The sequence below is a fragment of the Primulina tabacum genome, chromosome 7 (genome assembly GCF_025594145.1).
Source record: "Primulina tabacum isolate GXHZ01 chromosome 7, ASM2559414v2, whole genome shotgun sequence".
NCBI lineage: Eukaryota > Viridiplantae > Streptophyta > Magnoliopsida > Lamiales > Gesneriaceae > Primulina > Primulina tabacum.
The window spans coordinates 7,618,638-7,639,276 of NC_134556.1; the positions used below are offsets into that span (position 1 = coordinate 7,618,638).

Here is a 20,639-nt window from a genome sequence, read left to right on the forward strand (position 1 = left end):
TCTGTGGCAGCCTACTCTAGACACCTTTCACTCATCTTTAGTATCCAGTGCATGCATCACAGCACCTTAATCCAACTTATAATTTTTTTATTGGCATGGATCCGATGGAAGCCTTTTCTAGGTCATCCCTTCCGCTATGCCGATTCACAACAAGAGCACCAATATTAGGTTATAAACTCAATAGATGTACTATTCCAAAAGACTTGTCTATTAGGTGGTGCAATCTCCCGAGTTTATAAGCTATCTCAATGTGGGACAATTGTAATATTTTCAATCTCTTGAGAAGCTGACATCCGCGGTGACCCACTCTGAACGGCTTTCACCCACTTTTCAGTATTCAGTACATGGATCATACACCTTAATGCCAGCTTATAATTTTTTTATTATTCGCAGTGATTCGATGATTGTATGAAAGTTTTATTGTATGAAACTCTATCCGTGATTGTGCTCTACAATTTAAATGAAACACAACAAAGCATCGATTCAGATTGAAGCGTGAGAAAAAAAATTACTATTGCAAAAGCCTGAAAAAACATTCCGCCTTTTAATCAACATATTATTAAATTATTTTAAACTAGTAAAAACATGAAAAAATTCAATTTTTTAAAAATAAAATTTTAAATTTTTTTATAAAATTTAAAATATATTTAATAATATAATTTTTTTTAAAAAAAATACTAAATGCATGAAATAAATTTTGTCGTGAACTTTCTTTTCTTTGTGATTAAGTGATGATATTGACGCTTGATCAAAAAACCATCGACAAAAGTTTTACTTTATACAGAGACTCGTATATTTGATAACTTAGAAATTTATGTATTTATTCTTAAAATTTTATGTTTATATATTATTTAATTTATCGATTTTGATATAATTAAAATTATAAAAAAAAACTAAAAATATTTATTTATATTTAATCTCATTCTAAATTCGCTCAAACTCATAAAACTTGAAACTTATGGTAACGTTTAGTCACATTTTCGCAACGTTGATATGAGTAAGAATGCTTCCCCTCCCTTATATTAAAATAATAATAAAATAAAATGTATGGTACACTATAGGGCAAGGCGTTTTGTAGTCGGTACTTACAACCCGACCTGACCGGGTCGATAAGTTTACAAAAAAATTGGGGTCGACTATCTGCCCAAACCCGAAAAATAAATCTCGGGTTGGTATCGGGTAGTAACTTATTGGTTTGTTGTTGATGAACTTCCTTTCAAATCAAGAGAGGCACTAAGTTATTGGTTTATTGTTGATGAACTTCTTTTCAAAACAGTTGAGAACAAAGGATTTAGACACTTCACGTCAATTGCATGTCCAATGTTTGCAATTCCATCTCGATGGACAACAACTAATGATGTTTATAAGATGTTCATGAATGAAAAGTGCAGTTAATGTCTTTTATGAAACAACATTGTCCAAAAATTTGTATAACCACATATACGTGGACAGTCAGTACAAAAAGTGAATTAAATGTGTCTAACTGCTCATTTCATTGATGATTAATGGACTTTACAAAAGAAAATTTTGAATTTTTTTCTGATTTCTGGACATAAGAGTGATTATGTCGGTAAAGCAGTTGAAAAATGTTTACTTGATTGGAGATTGATAAAATCTTTACCATCACGGTTGATAATGCATCATCAAATGATAGTGCAATAACATATTTGCAAAAAAAGTTTGACAATTGGAAACAAATATCTTAGGAGAGAAATATTTACACATGTGATGTATTGCACATATTGTCAACCTTATTGTGTAGGATGGTTTGAAAAGGAAAGTCAAACATTTGGCTATCTCTCGAATTAGAGGAGCAGTGAGGTATGTCTGAAACTCACCAGCAAGGTATAAAGATTTTGTGATTGTGTTGAGATCGAAAAACTAGATACAAAGAGATTGTCTAGCCTTGATGTACCTACAAGATGGAACTCTACATATATAATGTTAAATTCAGCAGTATCTCTGAAAATAGCATTTGATTCATATGCCGATGTGGCACTTCAAACCTCGCAACGTAATCATACAATATGTGATGTTATATGTATAAAAAATTTCTTTTCAATAATATAATGCATATAAGACAAAATAGTGCAATCATCACGCTATCTACATAAGTGTATCAGAAACAGTATAATAAATACACACATGTAACTCAAACACAACGATGAACTATACTGTCTCTATCCATTATAAACTACAAGACTTCTTTGACTAGACACACCTAGTCCTTCACCTCTATCATGTCTCGGCACTAGTCATGTAACTTGTCCAACAGAAACACCCCCTAAAGGGTGAGCATACACGCACATCATCGAAATACATAACAGTTATATTAAATACAACATAAAATATAACTGAAATGATAACAGAAATACCTCATTTGATGTTTCTGGACAACCAGCCATCAACAACCTCAACAACTGTTAGAGAAGGTGTCTGTCGAGCCAAGTGTTGGCCGAGGATTCACACTGAAACTCTATGTATAAACAATCTTTAGTTTAATAATATTTGAAATTATTGTTTTGGCACATCTTTATCTATATACACATGTTTGTTGCATAGATAACGTCCTTCAATATACAAATAGTAGAAATAATATGAGATGCTCATATGATGAGTATCATGAAATTCATATTAGGACTACTGTATATTCTAAACAGTTCCTAGTCGATTCAGCCGCCGCTAAAAACAACAAAGGCCGCTCGAGTTTGAGACTAGTATCTGCGATGTAAGTACCATGTTTCATTGGTTTGGAACATTGTGATGTCCGAGCATGCAGATAGGTGCTCCTTGCAGAGTGAACTGAACAACCCTCCATAAAGGACTTTCCAAGTGGTTCTCACTTATCGAGTGAAAACGTCCTAGTTTATGGTTGTACACCATTAGCCCTTATGACCCGGAACAACATTGAGACTCTATATGCTAGCATTGTACTTTGACTTGTTTACGGACTCATATGGGGTCATTAGGTGGCAAGGTTGGGTGTTTTTTCGAAACATATAGGAGTCCATGCATTGTAGTTGGGGATTCACCGCTTACCTTCGGGTATGGATATCCTATGTGATCTCATGTGTAGGTAGTTTGAAATCTCTGATCAGAGTGTTGGTGGTAATTAAGAAACGGTTTCTTATATTACACCATCGATGCAACTACGACATGACACATAGTATCGATTCTTTGGTAGCTCTCGTATACCAATAGTTGTCAAATCGGTCGGAATATATGATTTGAAGGGACCGTATTATACGCTAACCATAATGGAATGGTTATTGCAGGCACTATCATTTGATATCTAGGGAATCATGTAAGCGATGATGCTAGGCGTTTTAACATGATTGGTTGAGCACTATCAGACTTGATTTATGACGTTCTTATTATCAAGGAGATGATAAATAAGAATGGAACAACTGGGGTATGCTCATATAAGGACATGTTTAGTCCCGAATCACATAGAGATGTGAACCCACTACTAGTTGTATCAATGAACAATTGAGGGTCACACAAGTGCTAACTTTCTAGATCCCGTTGAGAAGTAAAAATAGTTCAATGTGTTGAACGACTTATAAAAGAATTTATAAGCGCAAAGAAAAATAGAAGTATGACTTCTGTAAGAGAATTATAGGGAATGTAACTTTTAATTTATGAAAATATTCCTAAATTAAAATTTGGTTCAAATAAATAATGTATTTGAAATTATGATTTTCATAAACATTGTTATGGACTAAATTAAACTAACTCAAGTGTTGAATTAATTAAACACTAGTGGACCTAGTAAAGTCCAAATAATATAATTAATTCAAGTGTTGAATTAATTAAATAATATTGTGTCTTGAAGTGCTCAATGAGAAATAATTATTCAACTAGTGGGTTTGAGTAAATTCAAGTAAAGTTTTAATTGATCTCAAATGTGTTTGAAGTTATTTAAATAAAAGTCAATGGGTTTTGTAAATGTTACAAGCCCAAATAATATGCATGGGGAGGTGAAGAGTTATGAGACAACTTTTTCAATAAATAAGGCATGTGTCTCACATTCACTTTAACTTTTTCAAACACCAAGAAAACTCACTCTTCTCTCCTCCCCCTTGTGATAGCCAAAATTTTCATCTCTTTCTCTCTGTTTTCGCTTCTTCAATTGTTGATGAATACATACTCTTCTCAAAGAAAAATGCTCTAATTTTTCTAGTGCAAAATTAGAGTGGATCTACCTTGAAGGAAGGAGTCCATTTGAGCAAGGAGTGGTGTTGGAAGCTTGTAGATTGTCTACCTTCAAGAGCTAAGTTGTTTACAACTTAGTTGGAGCCAAAACATCAATCGTTGTGATTGATAGATATATTTCTAAACACACTATGAATGTCATTTTTGTGTTTTGGTATTTGCTACACACATGACAATGGGGTGCTCAGTTTTCTTGTCAAACATGATTTTTGAAAATTCCATTGCGCATCCGGGCACCGTAACCAATCCCCATTCAACATCACACTGCAACAATAACATCGACGATACGTCGCACCCCTACTCCAGTGACAACAATATCGTTGAACGAACACAACATCATTGATACGTCGCACCTCTACTCTGGCGACAGTAATATCGTCGATCGAACAATAACATCAACGATACGTCGCACCCCTACTCCGGCGACAACAATATCGTCGATCGAACAATAACATCAACGATACGTCGCACCCCTACTCCAGCAACAGCAATATCGTTGCACGAACAACGTCAATCATACGTCTCCCAACAACGACATCTAACATCATCAACAATAATAAACAACAACAAATATAATATCAAATCACCCGATTCCAGTGATTTACCATCGTTCAACACAATAGTATTTATCAATACTAAACAATAACAACATATGCTCGTACGTCAACACGTACCTGATAATCGAGTATATATATCAAATATGTCTACTTCTTTGATCCTGAGGCTTGTGATGTATCTAAATAATTCAACAATAATTATCAGATCGTTGTCACCGTATCAACACAGTCATAACAGCCTCAATATATAATATCAAATAGCCCAACAACAATTAATTCAGCAAAATATAAAACTCGATTATAAATTCTTAACGTTCATCAATTTAATATTCTGGTGTATTTAATTCACAATAATACTATCAAATACATCATAATCAATTAACTTCAAATAATAGGCTATTTTTCAACATCCGTTAAACTACAAAAAATTTATATCAACATGTAGCCTACACTTCGTAGACTCCGAATATATAATCAGGATTAATAACAACTGACAAACAACTCACCAATTTCAATTCAACGATTAAAATCCCTAATTATAATAAATTGGGAATAATTCAAAATAACACCACTATAATCTTCTCTACTTCGTTAAAATCATACGCAATTCAACAATCTTAAGTTCATGTATTATTTAACAATTTATCGAATTTATTCCAAAAATCGACAAATTTCTATCATCACCAAAACTATAAAATATATACCTCAAATCAAAGACATCGTGTCAACGATTCTAGAACTGGAGTCGATTCGTTAATTGGATAAATCGATAAGTCGCAAGATCGAAAATAAATTTAAAACATATTTTCTCTCATCTGCTCTGTCGTTTGTTTCTATCCTCTCTTCATTTGAATAGGTGACTCAAATCAATTTTTTTTAAAATATTATATTAATATAATATAATATAATATATAATATTTAACATTTTTAACATCGGTATATCCATTTGGACCACTCAAACGATCAAATTTTCCAAAACTCAAAATATGAAACTTCTATATTTTTGAGTGTTCTACGTTATATCCAAATTTCACATCATTTGAACTTCATATGTCCAAGATATGTCATATTTAATTATTTAAAAATCGTTAATTATTTAGTAATCTCACATTACTAAATTAACAAATTGTGATATTTACTTCAGACATTACATTTTCTTTCTTATGTGAATGATCTCTTGAAACAGCCATATGATGGGATTCCGTCGGAATACAATTGGGAAAGGGCTAGTTTATTGTTGAAGTTTCTTGGACACTTCTACAAGCTTACTTTGGTAATTTCCGACTCTTTATATGCACTTCGAACACCATATTTATGAAATAAGTGTTGTTGACATGCTTTTGAAACAGTGGTTAATAAGCGATGATTTTGAATACGTGAAATGTCAAGAAAAATGAAGGATAAGTCTGACAAACATTGGGGTTCGATTGAAAAAATAAACATGATGTTGTATCATGCAGTGATTCTTGATCCTCGTCATAAATTGGAATTTGTTGAGTTTTCATTTGATACAATGTATAATGAAATTACAAAGAGCGCGATGATGAAGGAAAAAATGAAGAGTGGAATGCAAGAAATTTTTTACGATTATAAAGTGAGATATCGAAATCTAGGAAGTCCGGTACCTTTTGCATTAAGTTCTACATCATTTTCAAAAGATTCTCAATCTGATAATTCAATGACTTCTCGAACGTACTTGAAAAATGAGTTTAGAAAATACAAAGTAGATGGAAAAAAAGAAAACGTGAAGTCAGAATTGGAGAAATATCGAGATAAGGATCTTGAGGATTACGATAAAAATTTTGATATCCTCAAATGGTGGAAAGTCAATTCTTCCAGATTTCTTATTCTTTCTTGATTGACACTGTTAAATCTTAGCAATTCATGACTGTGGTCGTGTTTTTGGTGCTTTTAGAAGTTCGTTGTCTCTTAGAATAGTTCTAGCTTTCATATATGCCCAAGATTGGCTAAGGCTGGATTCAAAACCTATATGCATGGAGGAAGATTTGACTAAAATCGAAATACTTGAGAAAGACATTTTTTTTACTTTTGACTTCTATATTCAATCTTAGTGATTATTTTTATTCTCTAATGATTAATTTCTTTGGTTTTTTTATGTGCATAGATTTAACAAATCAGGGAAGGATTCAACCATTATCGATATATAAATTATGCAAAATATAAACAATCTATTATTGTAAGTTTTTAAAGTTTATTCGATTATTGTAAGTTTTTAAAGTTCAAATTCATTATATTTCTCTTAGAAAACTCGTAAAATTATAACATTTCAGGTACTTTGATTTGATTTTGAGTATTTGAGTAACTCTTGAATTGGAAGTTGCTTTACCTTGGGTGTTGGAAGATGCTTTACCTCTTGTTTTATTTTATTTTTGATGTTTTTACTTTTGAAGATGATTGGTTAATATTTGATAGATTTTTTGTTTGTGATGAATTCAGTTGACTTTGCACTTGACTGGTTTGCGTTTTATTTAAATCGGTGGTTTTTTATCAGCTTATTATTCTATAAAAATGATAGATTTTTTGTTGTGTTGAATTACTGTTGTTTTGATTACAATGTATTTTATTTTGATGGATGATTTTCCTAGAATTTATTGTTGTTGTATGTATATATTGATTAACATTATTATTATGTGAGATATTTTTTCATTGTGATGTTTTATGAAGATATGATAAAATTACTGTTTTCTTCGTGGGAGTTTGATAAGATATAATGAAAATACATTGTTTTTTCATGCTCGAGAGAAATAAAAAAAGACATATTTTTGGACTTTAAATTTCGGGGTATCGCCGTCGACTACCCGATGCTGCCCGAAATTTTGGGGCACCCAAACCATCGGTTGTACAGATTTTATTTCGGGTTCATGTAGTAAATTTGTTACCCCACACTCGATCCGAACTACTTGAATCCGAAGAACCCGACCCGACACCACCCCTAGACTACACAACCAAAATCTCCTCGAATCTCTCGTATAAAACAATTTTTTAAAAAATAATCCGACGGTCATATTTTATTGAGAAAAGATTTCAACCGTTAGATTTTGTTTTTAAAGTTTACTAATTTATTTAGACTGAAGGACTCGTCGTTTTTTCCAGATTCTACAGTTTCTTTCATTTCCATTGAGCATCCGATACTTAAATTACACATCGAATCACCGCAAACCCGCTCGGGGAATTGGGAAACTGCGAAAAAGGTACTTTGATTTCTCTAATTTCTGTAATTTTTCCCCTTTTGTCGTTTTAGGGTTTTCTAGTGTTACTGTTCACGCACACTTTCATGGTTTTTGTGGTTTTCTGTCCGTTGGAACTATTGATTAGTATTGTATCGAATTCGATCTTTTTGGCTCTGTGTGGTATATCTTCGACATGTTATATATTTTTGGGATTATAAAGTTTTAATCTTTGCTTTGAGTTTTTCATAGTGAATGCTGGGTTTTTGTACTGGAATTGTTTGATTGCTGTAAGCCTGTAGTTTTTGAGATGTTTTAGTGTAGGCGACTTAATGTGTTTTGGGGCATAAAATTATGCTTTACAAAAATTATATGTAAAATTTTGAATCTTTTTATTTGAAATGAGCTATTACTCATATGTGTGCTTAAATGTCCATATATTTTACTTATGTCAGTGTACATATCGATGATATCATTGTACATGCGCTAGGCAGCGCGCCAGCAGATGCATAGAATAAATTTTGGTGTCGTTAATTTTCTGTTTTGTGTTGAACTTCTTTTATCTGGATGAAGACCAGTGTCTTGAAATGCTAAATAATATTTTTGAACTCACCAATTAAGTTATATGCACTTTTTAAAATGGGATAAGTTAATGTCTATTGGTTATTGTTTTGTCATTTCCTTAATATGTGACATTAATCTGCTTAGCCAGGCTTAATTGATATATCTTACTACTAATGTTTTGAGCTAATGATTCCTTGTTTTTGGAAAGAGTATTCATTTGAAAATTCAGAGGAGAGAAGGAAATTATGTCATGAATTGGTCGATCGCACTAAATATGGTATTTGTTGTTTGGGTGCATACTTTTCTTGCCCAGAATCTTTGCTATTATTTTCCCTTCTGAATTAATGTTGTTTAGCTTATACATACTTAGTTGAGCAAAAAAAGTTTTACATCTTACACTTGTTTTTTTTACGAAAACGGAAAACCTTAATGCGTTTGATGTCAATTGATGTTCCATTTTGGTTATTTATTTGCATCTGCAACGAACATGCAAATTGACTATGCTATGCATCACTTTGGATTTTAGGTCAACGTGAATGGATACAAAAACATCAAATGGAGAACGTCGACATGTTACGATTAAACTATGGCCTCCTAGCCAGAATACACGCCAGAAGCTAGTTGAGCGAATGACAGATAATCTTTCGGCTCCAACCATTTTCACCCGCAAGTATGGCAGTGTCAGTGAGGCCGAGGCTTCAAAATTTGGCAAACAAATTGAAGAATCTGCTTTTTCTAGTGCAAATCAACATTATGAACAGGAACCTGATGGTGATGGCAGTTCTGCTGTGCAGTGGTATGCCAGTGAATGTAGCAAGCTTTGTCTGGATGTTCTTAAAGGAGGATTCAAGATGGAGGAAAAAGAGAAGATAAGCTCGAAGGTTAGTCCTACTATCCGCGATACCTTTTTCGATATTTCGAAAGGTCAGCGAGCATTCATAGAGGAGGACGAGGCACAAACACTTTTGAGTCCCTTAAAAGATCCAGGAAATTTTTACACTAAAATATGTTTCAGCAATCGAAGCTTCGGTCTAGGTGCTGCCCATATTGCTGGTCCTATCTTATCAGCTATTAAGAACCAGTTGACAGACGTGGATCTGTCAGATTTTGTTGCTGGACGACCAGAGGCAGAAGCTCTGGATGTAATGACTATCTTTTCTGAAGGTCTGGAAGGCTCTCATTTGAAGTATCTGAATCTCTCAGACAATGCCTTGGGTGAGAAGGGAGTTCGGGCATTTAGTATGCTCTTGCAGTCTCAGACCGAATTGGAGGAACTATATCTGATGAATGATGGGATTTCAGAAGAAGCAGCACGAGCTGTTAGTGAATTGGTTCCTTCCACACAGAAGCTTAGAGTTCTTCATTTTCATAACAACATGACGGGAGATACAGGGGCGGTTTCGATATCAAAGATTCTGAGGCGATGTCCCCTGTTGGAGGATTTTCGCTGCTCATCTACCCGTGTCGGCTCTGAAGGTGGGATTGCATTGAGCGAAGCACTTTCAGGATGTACGAATTTGAAGAAACTTGATATTCGAGATAACATGTTTGGGGTCCAGGCTGGTATCAAGCTGAGTGAGGCTCTTGTCAAACATGAGTATCTTACCGAGATATATTTGAGCTACCTGAATCTTGAAGATGTTGGAGCAACTGCAATAGCTGATGCTCTAAAAGAGACTGCACCCTCACTCGAGGTCTTGGAGATGGCTGGGAATGATATAACAGCCGAAGCAGCTCCTAGTTTAGCTTCTTGTATTGCTAAAAAGATGGCTCTTATGAAGTTAAACTTGTCGGAAAACGATCTCAAGGATGATGGTGTGCTTCTCATAAGCAAAGTACTTGGAGTAGAGCATGATCAATTGAAAGAAGTCGACATGAGCCAGAACTCTCTTAGAAGGGCTGCATCTAGGACTTTGGCTCAGGCATTAGTTAATAAGCCCTCATTCAAGTTACTGAATATTAATGGAAACTTCATTTCTGATGAAGGGATTGATGAACTGAAGGGTATCTTTAAAGAAAATCCTGATAAACTTGGCCCGTTGGATGAAAATGATCCTGATGGAGAAGATTTTGACGATGAAGATTCTGGAGATGAAGAAGATGAAGGTGAGCAGGATGAGTTGGAAGTGAAACTCAAAAATCTTGACGTTAATAAAAAAGAGTGAAGAGCTTGACTATATATCCTTATGAAAACTTGTTGTCTTAGTTATATTAGCTTTGGTTGATGAAACTTTATTGTCATGATTCTAGCCTAGCTGAAGCTAATCGATCACCATCAGTAGTTTGCGATCGATGCAAAATTTTGGCTGTGATTCAGCTTGAGCTTAGATAGTACTGGCGCTGTCTATTTCTCAGATTGTAGACTAATTAATGACATATGCATGCAGACTTGTAGTTCTTGATAATTCATTTTGTGGTTTTTATGTTTTCTGTTTGTGCTTTTCCAATCATGTTTATTTTCCCTGTTCTAGATTTATCATTCCAAACCCATATTTCCAAGCGACAAACATGCCTAGCGCGTCCGAAAGAGTAAGTTCCAAGTAACAAAGAATCATAGCAGTATACCGCATCCGTTTCTAAATTGTGTAATACCGTAAATATTCAATCAGTCATGAGAAAGAAGTATATATAAGAGGTTAAATTACCTTTTAACATTTAAACAAAAACAATTATATAGATGAATAATAATGATGCTAAATTTGGGTATTTTCCGGAGTACTGGAGAATGCTGTTACATACTTTCAGGCTTACACGAAGGGTAAAGTGGTAACTAGATCATTGCTGCATCCACCAATCTAAGTTACCAAATTATTTCTATTGCTACAGATGTATGTTACTACATCTTCTAAGACTGACAATTATTATTAATCACATCAAGCTCGATCTCTTCCTCTTATATGCCGTCCATGTCAATCCATTCAACCCGACTTCCAAACCCTCATCTGCGCTGTTTATATGAGAACTTTCAACTTCATTCCTACTTCTTTGAGATGCCCAACCAAATGTATCTTCACTTCTCGTTTCACTCGCTGTGGAAACTGTCTCACTTTTCAAGTCCGGGGCCCTCTTCTCTTCCACAAGATTATCTCTAGAATTGTATTTGGGTAGTTCATTATTCAAGAACGATGCATTTTCTCGTACCCGCTTTGCAGAATGTATGGTTACATCATCCCCATTCTCCACAGTTTTCATCCACTGTAAATCGGTAACTGTGTCATCACGAATTACCTCCTTTCTCCGCCTCTTACCAGTGACAGCAACTTCATGCATAGATCCTTTTTCCCTGCCATCCTTCATATCAGGCACAGTGTATACCCAATCTGGAACCTCGTGATCTTCCATTAGACGAGATCTGTAATTCTCCTTTTGTCTTCTCTCTTCGTCCATTTTCTCAAACAACCAAAACTCCTCATCTGTACGGGCTGCCAGCCGATTGATTTCTCGTTCGCTTGGCACGTCTGTTCCAAGTGACCTAGAACCTTTGCGCATGATTTCCTCTAACATATCTCTCCTATCTTGGGCTGCATGAACAAGAAAGACCTTGCATTAACACTTGTCGACTAAGACATTAACTCAACAATGTTAACGGCAAATTGTTTGCTATGAAATAGAAATTTCAAAATAGAGATCGTTTTAGTTATTACCCACCATAAATTTAAAAGTAATAACTGAACAACCGAGTATTGTATTCAAATTGTGGGAAAAAAGTTGAAACCCAGTTATAGATTCACATAAATTGCGAAACAGCAGTTATATCGACGATAAATTTAAAAGTAATAGTATTACTACCACTGAACTACCGAGTATTGGAATCAAATTGTAGAAAATAAGTTGAAACGTTCGTCAAATTGTTGCCTAAACAATTGTGTTTCCATACGAAGGGAACGATCCAAAAGGTTGAGGGAAGTGAAAAACCTGTTGAAGTTGTATTGAACAACCCTGCCTGGATGACCTTTGCATCAATGCCCATTTTCTGCTTGGCTCTCTCTAAGATTACTTCTTCAATCGATCCAACACTGACAAGCACAAAAACTCTCACCTCTTTCTTCTGCCCAATACGATGAGCTCTATCCTCTGCCTGTTGATCCATTTGAGGGTTCCAATCACTGTCAAAAATAATCACCGTGTCTGCAGTCTGTAAATTCAGACCAAGTCCTCCAGCACGAGTGCTTAGAAGAAATATGAAGTAAGGTGAGTCAGGGGCGTTGAATTGTTTCAATAATTTTCCCCGGTCTTCAGTTTTGGTATTGCCATCAAGTCTAAGAAATTGATAACCTTTTAACTCCAGATAATCTCCAAGTATGGTCATGAGCCGTGTCATTTGAGAGAAAAGGAGGACTCTGTGTCCAGCTCTCTGAAGTTTGGGGAGTAAGCGATCAAGAAGCTCAAACTTTCCCGATGCCCGAAAAATCTCTTCATTCCGCTGCAAATAATATTCACCCAGAAATAGGTATGGGTGGTTACAACATTTTCGAAGCTGCATTGTCAGGTTCTGCAGACTTTTGGACTTCCCACTTCCTGCAAATTCACATCATAATCAAAATAGGCTTAAATATTGCCCTGCTACAAGCATTTGCAGCATTAAGCTATTCAAAAGTGAGTGGCTTACCATTAGCGAGACCAACCCTCCCCATCTCTGTTACTTGCTGATAATAAACTTTTTGCCATGCTGACATGTCACATTTTAGCATAACCTGAATTTTACTAGGAAGGTACTTTTCCACCTCATCTTTCTTCCTTCTCAAAATAAATGGCCTTATGACCTAGATCATTTTGCAAATACAAAGTTGTACTGGTTATCAGAAGGTTTCATATCAAGGAACGACAGATGAAAAAACTAATACTTACATGGTGCAAGCGGCGAATTACTAGCAATTGTTCCTCTTCTGTCAAGCTGACTTCACATTTGTCCGCAAAAGGAGCATTAAACCATTCCTCAAAGTTATTAACTGAATTAAAAATATTAGGAAGGAGAAAATTGAGCAGGGACCACAGTTCCTGCAAACTATTCTGGATAGGAGTGCCAGTCAAAAGAAGTCTCCGCCGAATTCGATATCTGCCAAATCAAAAACAATAAATTAATAACTCATTTTCATCAAGTTTCATTTTTAATACTGATGCCATCACGTCAGCAGATGATAGTAAATAGCTATACAAGCCGATTAGCGATCTAATACCGCTGAGATAATATTAATGTATAACCTGCAAACTACAAGCTAACTAAATATCACTTTAAAAAAGGTAAAAATTCATTCAAGTCATATACAGGAGCTATGTACGCATTAAAATAGAATTTAAAGATTCACAAGAAAATGCAAATCAAGACAAAGATGCCAAAACAATTTAAGTTATTAAAGACCCATACCTTGAAACCAGAGTACGCGAAAGCACACAATCAAAATTTTTTAAACGATGTCCTTCATCAACAATCAGGTAGTACCAGTGTATTTTCTTGAGAAATGCCTTGTCTCTAATGATAAGATCATAATGGGTGATCAAAACATTGAACTTCCCTTCTCCTGAATACTCCTCTCTCATTGCCTTCCTTTCGTCAAGACGGCCATCATAAAGAACAGCAGAAATGCTGAAACACAGAAAGTCCACAAGGGATGAAAAATTTATACAAAAACTAAACAATGAAAAGGTTCTGTTGCATACCTAGGAGCCCATGTCGAAAATTCATTCATCCAATTGGGTAGAACAGCTTTTGGGGCCACGATCAAGTGGGGCCCAGTCACATCCTTATTTTCGATAAGATACGCAACCAAAGCAATGGTCTGAATTGTTTTGCCTAGACCCATTTCATCCGCTAAAATTCCATTTAAATTGTTATTGAATAAAGACAGCATCCACTGAAGCCCCTCTAATTGGTAGGGTCTTAACTCTCCACCTTGAAGCATAGTTGGTTGCTCAGTCACCTATGGAAGTTCTCATCAGGTCAAGCCAACAATCGTCATATGATCGAAGTGATAGCCAGAAAAATAATATCTTCAATAGTTGCTTGTAATGCTAGCTGGGGTGTCAATTCAACTTTTCAAACGAATGAGAGAATAAATTTCTATATTTATTTGAATTTAGTTTCTTACAAGAAAGAACAAACTTAAAAAGAATCAACATCTCTCGGCTGCTCCTTTTAAAAAAAGGTTGGTTCTTCGACAGAAGGAAGTGTACGTTCCTAAAATTATAAGATATTATATTAACTGTTCATCAAGATGATCCCTAGTGGGTGCAGGAGAGGAGACAGTATCATGAAAAGAATCCATAAAAACCTAGCAGAACTTTTTTGATAGGAAATCATTGTTAACACGTGACTTCAGTATAATTGAAACGCTGAAGAGCCAACTACCATTGAACAACATGTGGTGACAACCTTTTAATGGGAAATAATAATGGTACATATTAATATCAAATCTAAAAAGTCTATATTAAAAAAAAAATCTAAAAAGGTCCAGACATAAAATTAATACCTTCTCCTGTATGGAATGAACAACAGAGTTATATTTCCGCTGGCCTTCTAGTAAATCACCCGTCTTTACTTTATCATCAGCTTCATCATCAAACTCGTCATCTTCCTCCGGAACTGATTGTGCTGGTGTATCGTTCTTTAATGCAGATGATTCAGGTATGTCAGTGTCTGAACCCTGCAAGGTTTCCATGCCGTCATGAGCGGCATCTTTCTGACGTTGCACAGCTGCTCCCAAACGAACTAAGAGATCATTAGTTTTTCCTAGGAGCATGGTCAATCTCTCATTCTTGCTCTCTTCCACCATTTTCATGTAAGCTTCTTGATCATCAGCTTTCAGAGCTTGGAATCTCAGTTTTTCAGCCCGTGTAGCTCGTTGTCTTAGTCTTCCATGCCAAGACTGCAAGGATGGAGACAATATACCAAATAATGACCAACAGTATCATTTCTATAATTTATAAGAGGCTCCGGATGAAGGGAGAATAAGGGTATTAAGAAAAGGGATTTCCCAAGGATCTAAAACCCCTCACCTAATACCCGCTACTAATTATTTCAAGTAGCACAGCTCTACAGTATAATCAGCAGATCCACTTAATTTGATAAGGACTCTTTCTTAGACACATTGAGCAATTTGATTACATGACCATCAAGGAGACAACCACAAACTAAGAAGAAAATCCCCCATTTCAATTTTACATCCCCATCATATCAGTATACATTTCAGGCGAATTTGTAACTGAAGATATTCTTGTCCTTTAAAACTTGAAACTAATGGAAAAGGGAACTCAACAAAAATGGAAAAAAACGACACAAGCTCCAATTATTTTCCATCTTTTTTCAAGATATCCACGCCAAAAAAAAAATTACTTCATTGAATACTATTAATTTACAGAAAGTTTCAAAATACATCTTAAAACAAAGTATCGTGCCTGGACACCATCGTTCCTTTGTTTCCGACGTTTTTGGGCAGCCTGCACTTGCAATTGCAACTCACGGGCAGCATTTAGTAAGTCTGAAAAGAATTTCCTTTTCCGAGTCTCTATACGATTCCTTTCTTCTTCCTCGAATCTTGACAACCTCTGCAGCAGATATTATAACATATTTTAGAATCCCATCTAAAGTCCCCCCACACAATTAAATACATCAGCTTTCCGCCACAGAATGCCATTAGTAGAGCTTAGAATCTGTCAGCAGATATACACAGGCAAAGATGTTCATTTACAGAAACTCAAAAACACGTAGGAGTCACAGAAAAACGCCACTTACCTCAGCATCTCGCTTCTTCTTTAGCGGATCATCGGTTTCTACGGCAAAAGCATCTCCAATACCATATAAAGGACGACGTAATCGCATCATGCCCCAATCAAACAATTGCTTATCAGGATTGGCACAGTGCAAGCGAAGCCAATATTCAGAAATTACTTCTGAGCGAACTTTGTTCTGTAACTCAGCTAACTGATGCGAAGAGTTAATAATAGTCAAACAACTAGAACTATTACAATCTGAAGCAGCCGTAAACAACATAATAAAAGGTTTTCACAATGACAGATGCGTATGAAAATCTTGATAGAGTTCATTATTTAACAATCATGGTCCAATGATAAACAGCACTAGTTTACGTGTAAAATCATATTCTTTCCTGCTTTCACTGATATGGCGTGCATTCACTTGGAAATGCTGAACAAAGACGATAGAAATCAATCGGGCTATCTATTTGGTTGCCATTTGGTTTTTCCATTTTGCAACAAATGCCAAGTTTCAACCAAACGCTTACAATTTTTAAATGCTATCACTTAATTTCAACTTCAACTGGAAAATATTTGGTTACCATTGGGTTTTTCCATTTTGCAACAAATGGAAAGTTTCAACCAAACGCTTACAATTTTTAAATGCAATCACTTAATTTCAACTTCAACTGAGAAATAGAAACTGCAACCATTCAGTACATGTTAACAGCACAAGAAGATTTTAATTGAAGTTCATCAACAAAATAGCGCTTGTTTGTGTGTAAAATCGTATTCTTTCCTGCTTTTACTGATAGGCGTGCTTTCACTTGGAAATGCGAACAAAGACGATAGAAATCAATTGGGCTATCTATTTGGTTGCCATTTGGTTTTTCCATTTTGCAACAAATGGAAAGTTTCAACCAAATGCTTACAATTTTTAAAATGCAATCGCTTAATTTCAACTTCAACTGAAAAATAGAAATTGCAACCATTCAGTACATGTTAACAGCACGAGAAACTTTTAATTGAAGTTTATCAACAAAATATTTATTGATAATTAGTGTTAGTTAGGACATCAACCAATCATCTTTCTGCCTCCTTTTAACTGTCATGATTTCTTTTAATCAACTTTAAAAAGATATCTTGGTCATTGCACAAATCAACTCTACCTTGAGTCCATAGAGTTCGAGCAAGCACCTTGACTGCAGGTCCTCGCCTCTACTTGTGGGCAAATCTGTTGAAAAACAAAGTATAAAATATTTAAAAGACATCATATGATCAGTTATTATCAAAATACTTAACAATACACATTGAGTTTTTGAAATATTATGCTAATTTTGCTTGTGTATAGCACCACTACCTGTGTCAGCACCATAGTATAACTGTAATTCTTATCAGAACTTTGATTCAAAGAAATATTTCAAGGCGTTATAGAACAATTACAGAAATACATGTTCCAACTGCCGAGAAATGAAATTGAAGTTTAAAACAGACATCAAATAAGTTTGGGATATGAATATCGTATAGAAGTTCCATTGAGAAATACAATTACTTCATTATAGAATTAAAACTATTAGTAAATTATATACTCTTCAGACAGTTAAGAAGTTTCACGATATAAGATTGAACGAATAGAAGAGAAGAAACCACAGAATAAATAAAACAGCACTCCTAAATGACAACGCAAGAAAAAATTTACAAATCAGGGAAATATAAAACACAGGATGATACCAGAGAGTAGAGTTTGGTTAACAAACAGACGTAAAGCTTGAGAAGAAAAGGCAGACGCCAGGCTGAGCAAAGAATGAACCAATCCAATTACAGGGTTAATCAATAACACTTTATTTAGCATCTTATCATGAACATCATACCATGGAAACCGTAAATAGATAAGGAGTTTGAACATCAATTGGAAACCATATAAAATAAGCTAGAAAACTGTAACATAGTTAATTCGTGAATTTATTTCTGTAAAATATTTTAACTCAATGTTATACCCTCAAGTTCGGTTAACCGGTGTTGGATTTGACTCTGAAGGCGTCTTTCCTTCAATTCAATCAATCTGGAACCATGTACACAGCTCGATTGTTGCTTTAGCACAGCATCTTCAAAATCCAACATTAAATCTTCATAGCTTGAAACACCACAATTATCCTGGTCATGACCATTAAATGTTAAATTAATGTATTATAACCCAAGGATGTATTGGGAAACGATAAGTGCATGAAACCGGTATGCCAGTCCAGCACCAAAAACCAAAATGCTACTCTAATAACAGATTTCTTGACGCATATTGCAGGTAAGCATATGAAATTTCGGTCTTCCTCCTTGCCCAAAATCAATTCATTTCACATCAAATTGCATACAATTTCGACAAACCTAGTTCTTAAATTCTCGAAAAAGAATCGAGAACAAAGAACAAATCCAATATTTTAGGAAAAGACTCGCTTTAAAAAAAAAAAACTAAACAAAAACTAAAAATTGATAAAGGTATCAATCATTAAGCGTTGCTCCTAATAGCTTCAGTAATCAAAGCAAACAGCCAATTCAAACTTAGCCAAAGAAAAAATTAAAGAAATTTTCTATAAGAAAAAATATGGACACCGACCACTCACAACAAATATCCGGTCGACGAAATAACAACAATAATCATAAAACCACTCACCGTCCGCCTCGATTCCGTAGCCTCCTCCAGTGGGTCACCAAGACCGCATTCGGCAACTGCGGCGATGGAGGAAACGGCGTCGTAGAGTTGCTGCGGCAAGGGCAAATTGCGGGAAAGGAAATTAAGCGCACAGATTAAAGTCTTGGCGCAGTCGAGTTGCGGTTCCGGAGCTCGGGGCTCCGCCACCTGAGCAACCATGGCGGGAAGGAGAGCCAGCGATGCGGCGTCGTCCTGGGTTTAACAAAAATCCAATCTTGAAATCGAAAATAAATTTGAGATAAAATGCAGTGAAATTAAAACCTTTTTTGAGTAAAAAAAAATTAGTTAGATTTATTTGATTTAATATTTCGATGTGATTTTCGGGGGAATTTGGGAGATTAGCCCAACCAAAATAGGTCTCTATACAGACGACTAGGGCTTCCGAGAGAAATTACAGGAAATCCTCGGTACGTTGCATGTATTTACCTGAGTGCCCCGCGGGGAATACATATACGGTCAAATGAACATAACTTTTTGAAAAAATATCTTCTTCTGTTTTTAGCTACAATAGGGAGTTTGTTCCAAATTTGAAACACACTAACCATCGACAAAAAATTATCATATTTTAACAAGTCAAAATTGAAAAAAGTAAATAAAAGTGATGCGTATAGAATTTGAGATGCTTTTATTCCGTCTCCTCGTCATCCGCAAATCTCCCCACCGCCGACAATCACGACACTGACACAACACCGTGAAGCACTAGACGAAATTCTCCTAACTTGCCGAGTTTCAATCATGACATTCGACACCACGTCACCTTCGCACCATTTTAATTGCTGAAGTTAGGGTGTTTATCGGTCGATTCGATTTTCAGTTTTTTTTTTTATTTTGGCGATATCCGAATCATTTTCTTTCGGTTCGATTTTCTACCAAAACGATTCGGTTAATCCGGTTTTAATACAATTATTTAAATTAATAATATAAATATATTGTAAAATATAATATATTATCTTTTTTAAATGATTTCTTAGGAAAACATTTAAATATATATTAGTATAAATAAAATTTGTTCAAACTTATTCTTCAATCATTAAATATCATCTCAAAAAATAAAAAATATAAATAAATTTATTAATTTAATGAAATTTCGATATTTTCCGCCAGTTCGGTTTTGATATATATAATTTGAAACCGAACCAAATAAACTTCGATTTTCAAATTTATATCTGAATTACAAAATTTGGTTTTCAGTTCAACATTTGGGTTTTTCGATTTTTCCAAAGTTTGAACAACTCTAGCTAAAATGGTAAGATTTAATTATAAAGTTGGGATTTAAAATGATTCTATGAACGGTTAACATTGGAATGACGCATTGACAATTGAGTTCGAACTTATGTAATTAGAATTCATAATTTTATGGAAATAAGTTTGTTCTGCCATTAGATTTCCAGGAAAAAGTATTCCGGCTGAACTTTTATGCATATTTTTCTCAGAGTCGTCAACAGCAAGAAATTTGGTTTACATTGAAGATTATTTTTGTGTGATTAATTTTAGAGTAGGTATCTAACATGTCAACTTTGTGGTTTGAGTTTTATTGAGTCTTATGCAAAAACAATATTTATTTTAATAATATTTTACTATTTATCCAATTATGTTATTTATTTTATCTGTATATTCATGCAAGCTGCATAGATAAATCTTTGAATATATTAACGGTTTCACGAGGTCTACCTATCAATGTAAGATCATGAAATTCATTAGGAAGTGTATCAAATATTCTAA

General features: G+C 34.8%; 2 protein-coding genes across 2 annotated transcripts; one reads left to right on the forward strand and one right to left on the reverse strand.

Annotated features, from left to right (window-relative positions):
- Nucleotides 1-9,060: 9,060 nt before the first annotated feature.
- On the forward strand, nucleotides 9,061-10,945 carry LOC142551094 (RAN GTPase-activating protein 2-like). The gene has a single exon (XM_075660141.1). The coding sequence runs from the start codon at nucleotides 9,061-9,063 to the stop codon at nucleotides 10,687-10,689; it is 1,629 nt and encodes a 542-aa protein (XP_075516256.1). The 3' UTR covers nucleotides 10,690-10,945.
- A 225-nt stretch (nucleotides 10,946-11,170) lies between these two features.
- On the reverse strand, nucleotides 11,171-19,294 carry LOC142551095 (putative ATP-dependent DNA helicase CHR12). Its single transcript, XM_075660142.1, has 12 exons — nucleotides 18,879-19,294; nucleotides 18,211-18,367; nucleotides 17,383-17,447; nucleotides 16,254-16,442; nucleotides 15,917-16,066; nucleotides 14,992-15,387; nucleotides 14,183-14,442; nucleotides 13,890-14,108; nucleotides 13,373-13,580; nucleotides 13,134-13,287; nucleotides 12,440-13,042; nucleotides 11,171-12,045 (listed from the first exon to the last, which is right to left on the reverse strand). Exons 1-12 carry the CDS (start codon nucleotides 19,074-19,076, stop codon nucleotides 11,393-11,395), a joined length of 3,252 nt encoding a protein of 1,083 aa, XP_075516257.1. The 5' UTR covers nucleotides 19,077-19,294; the 3' UTR covers nucleotides 11,171-11,392.
- Nucleotides 19,295-20,639: the final 1,345 nt, after the last annotated feature.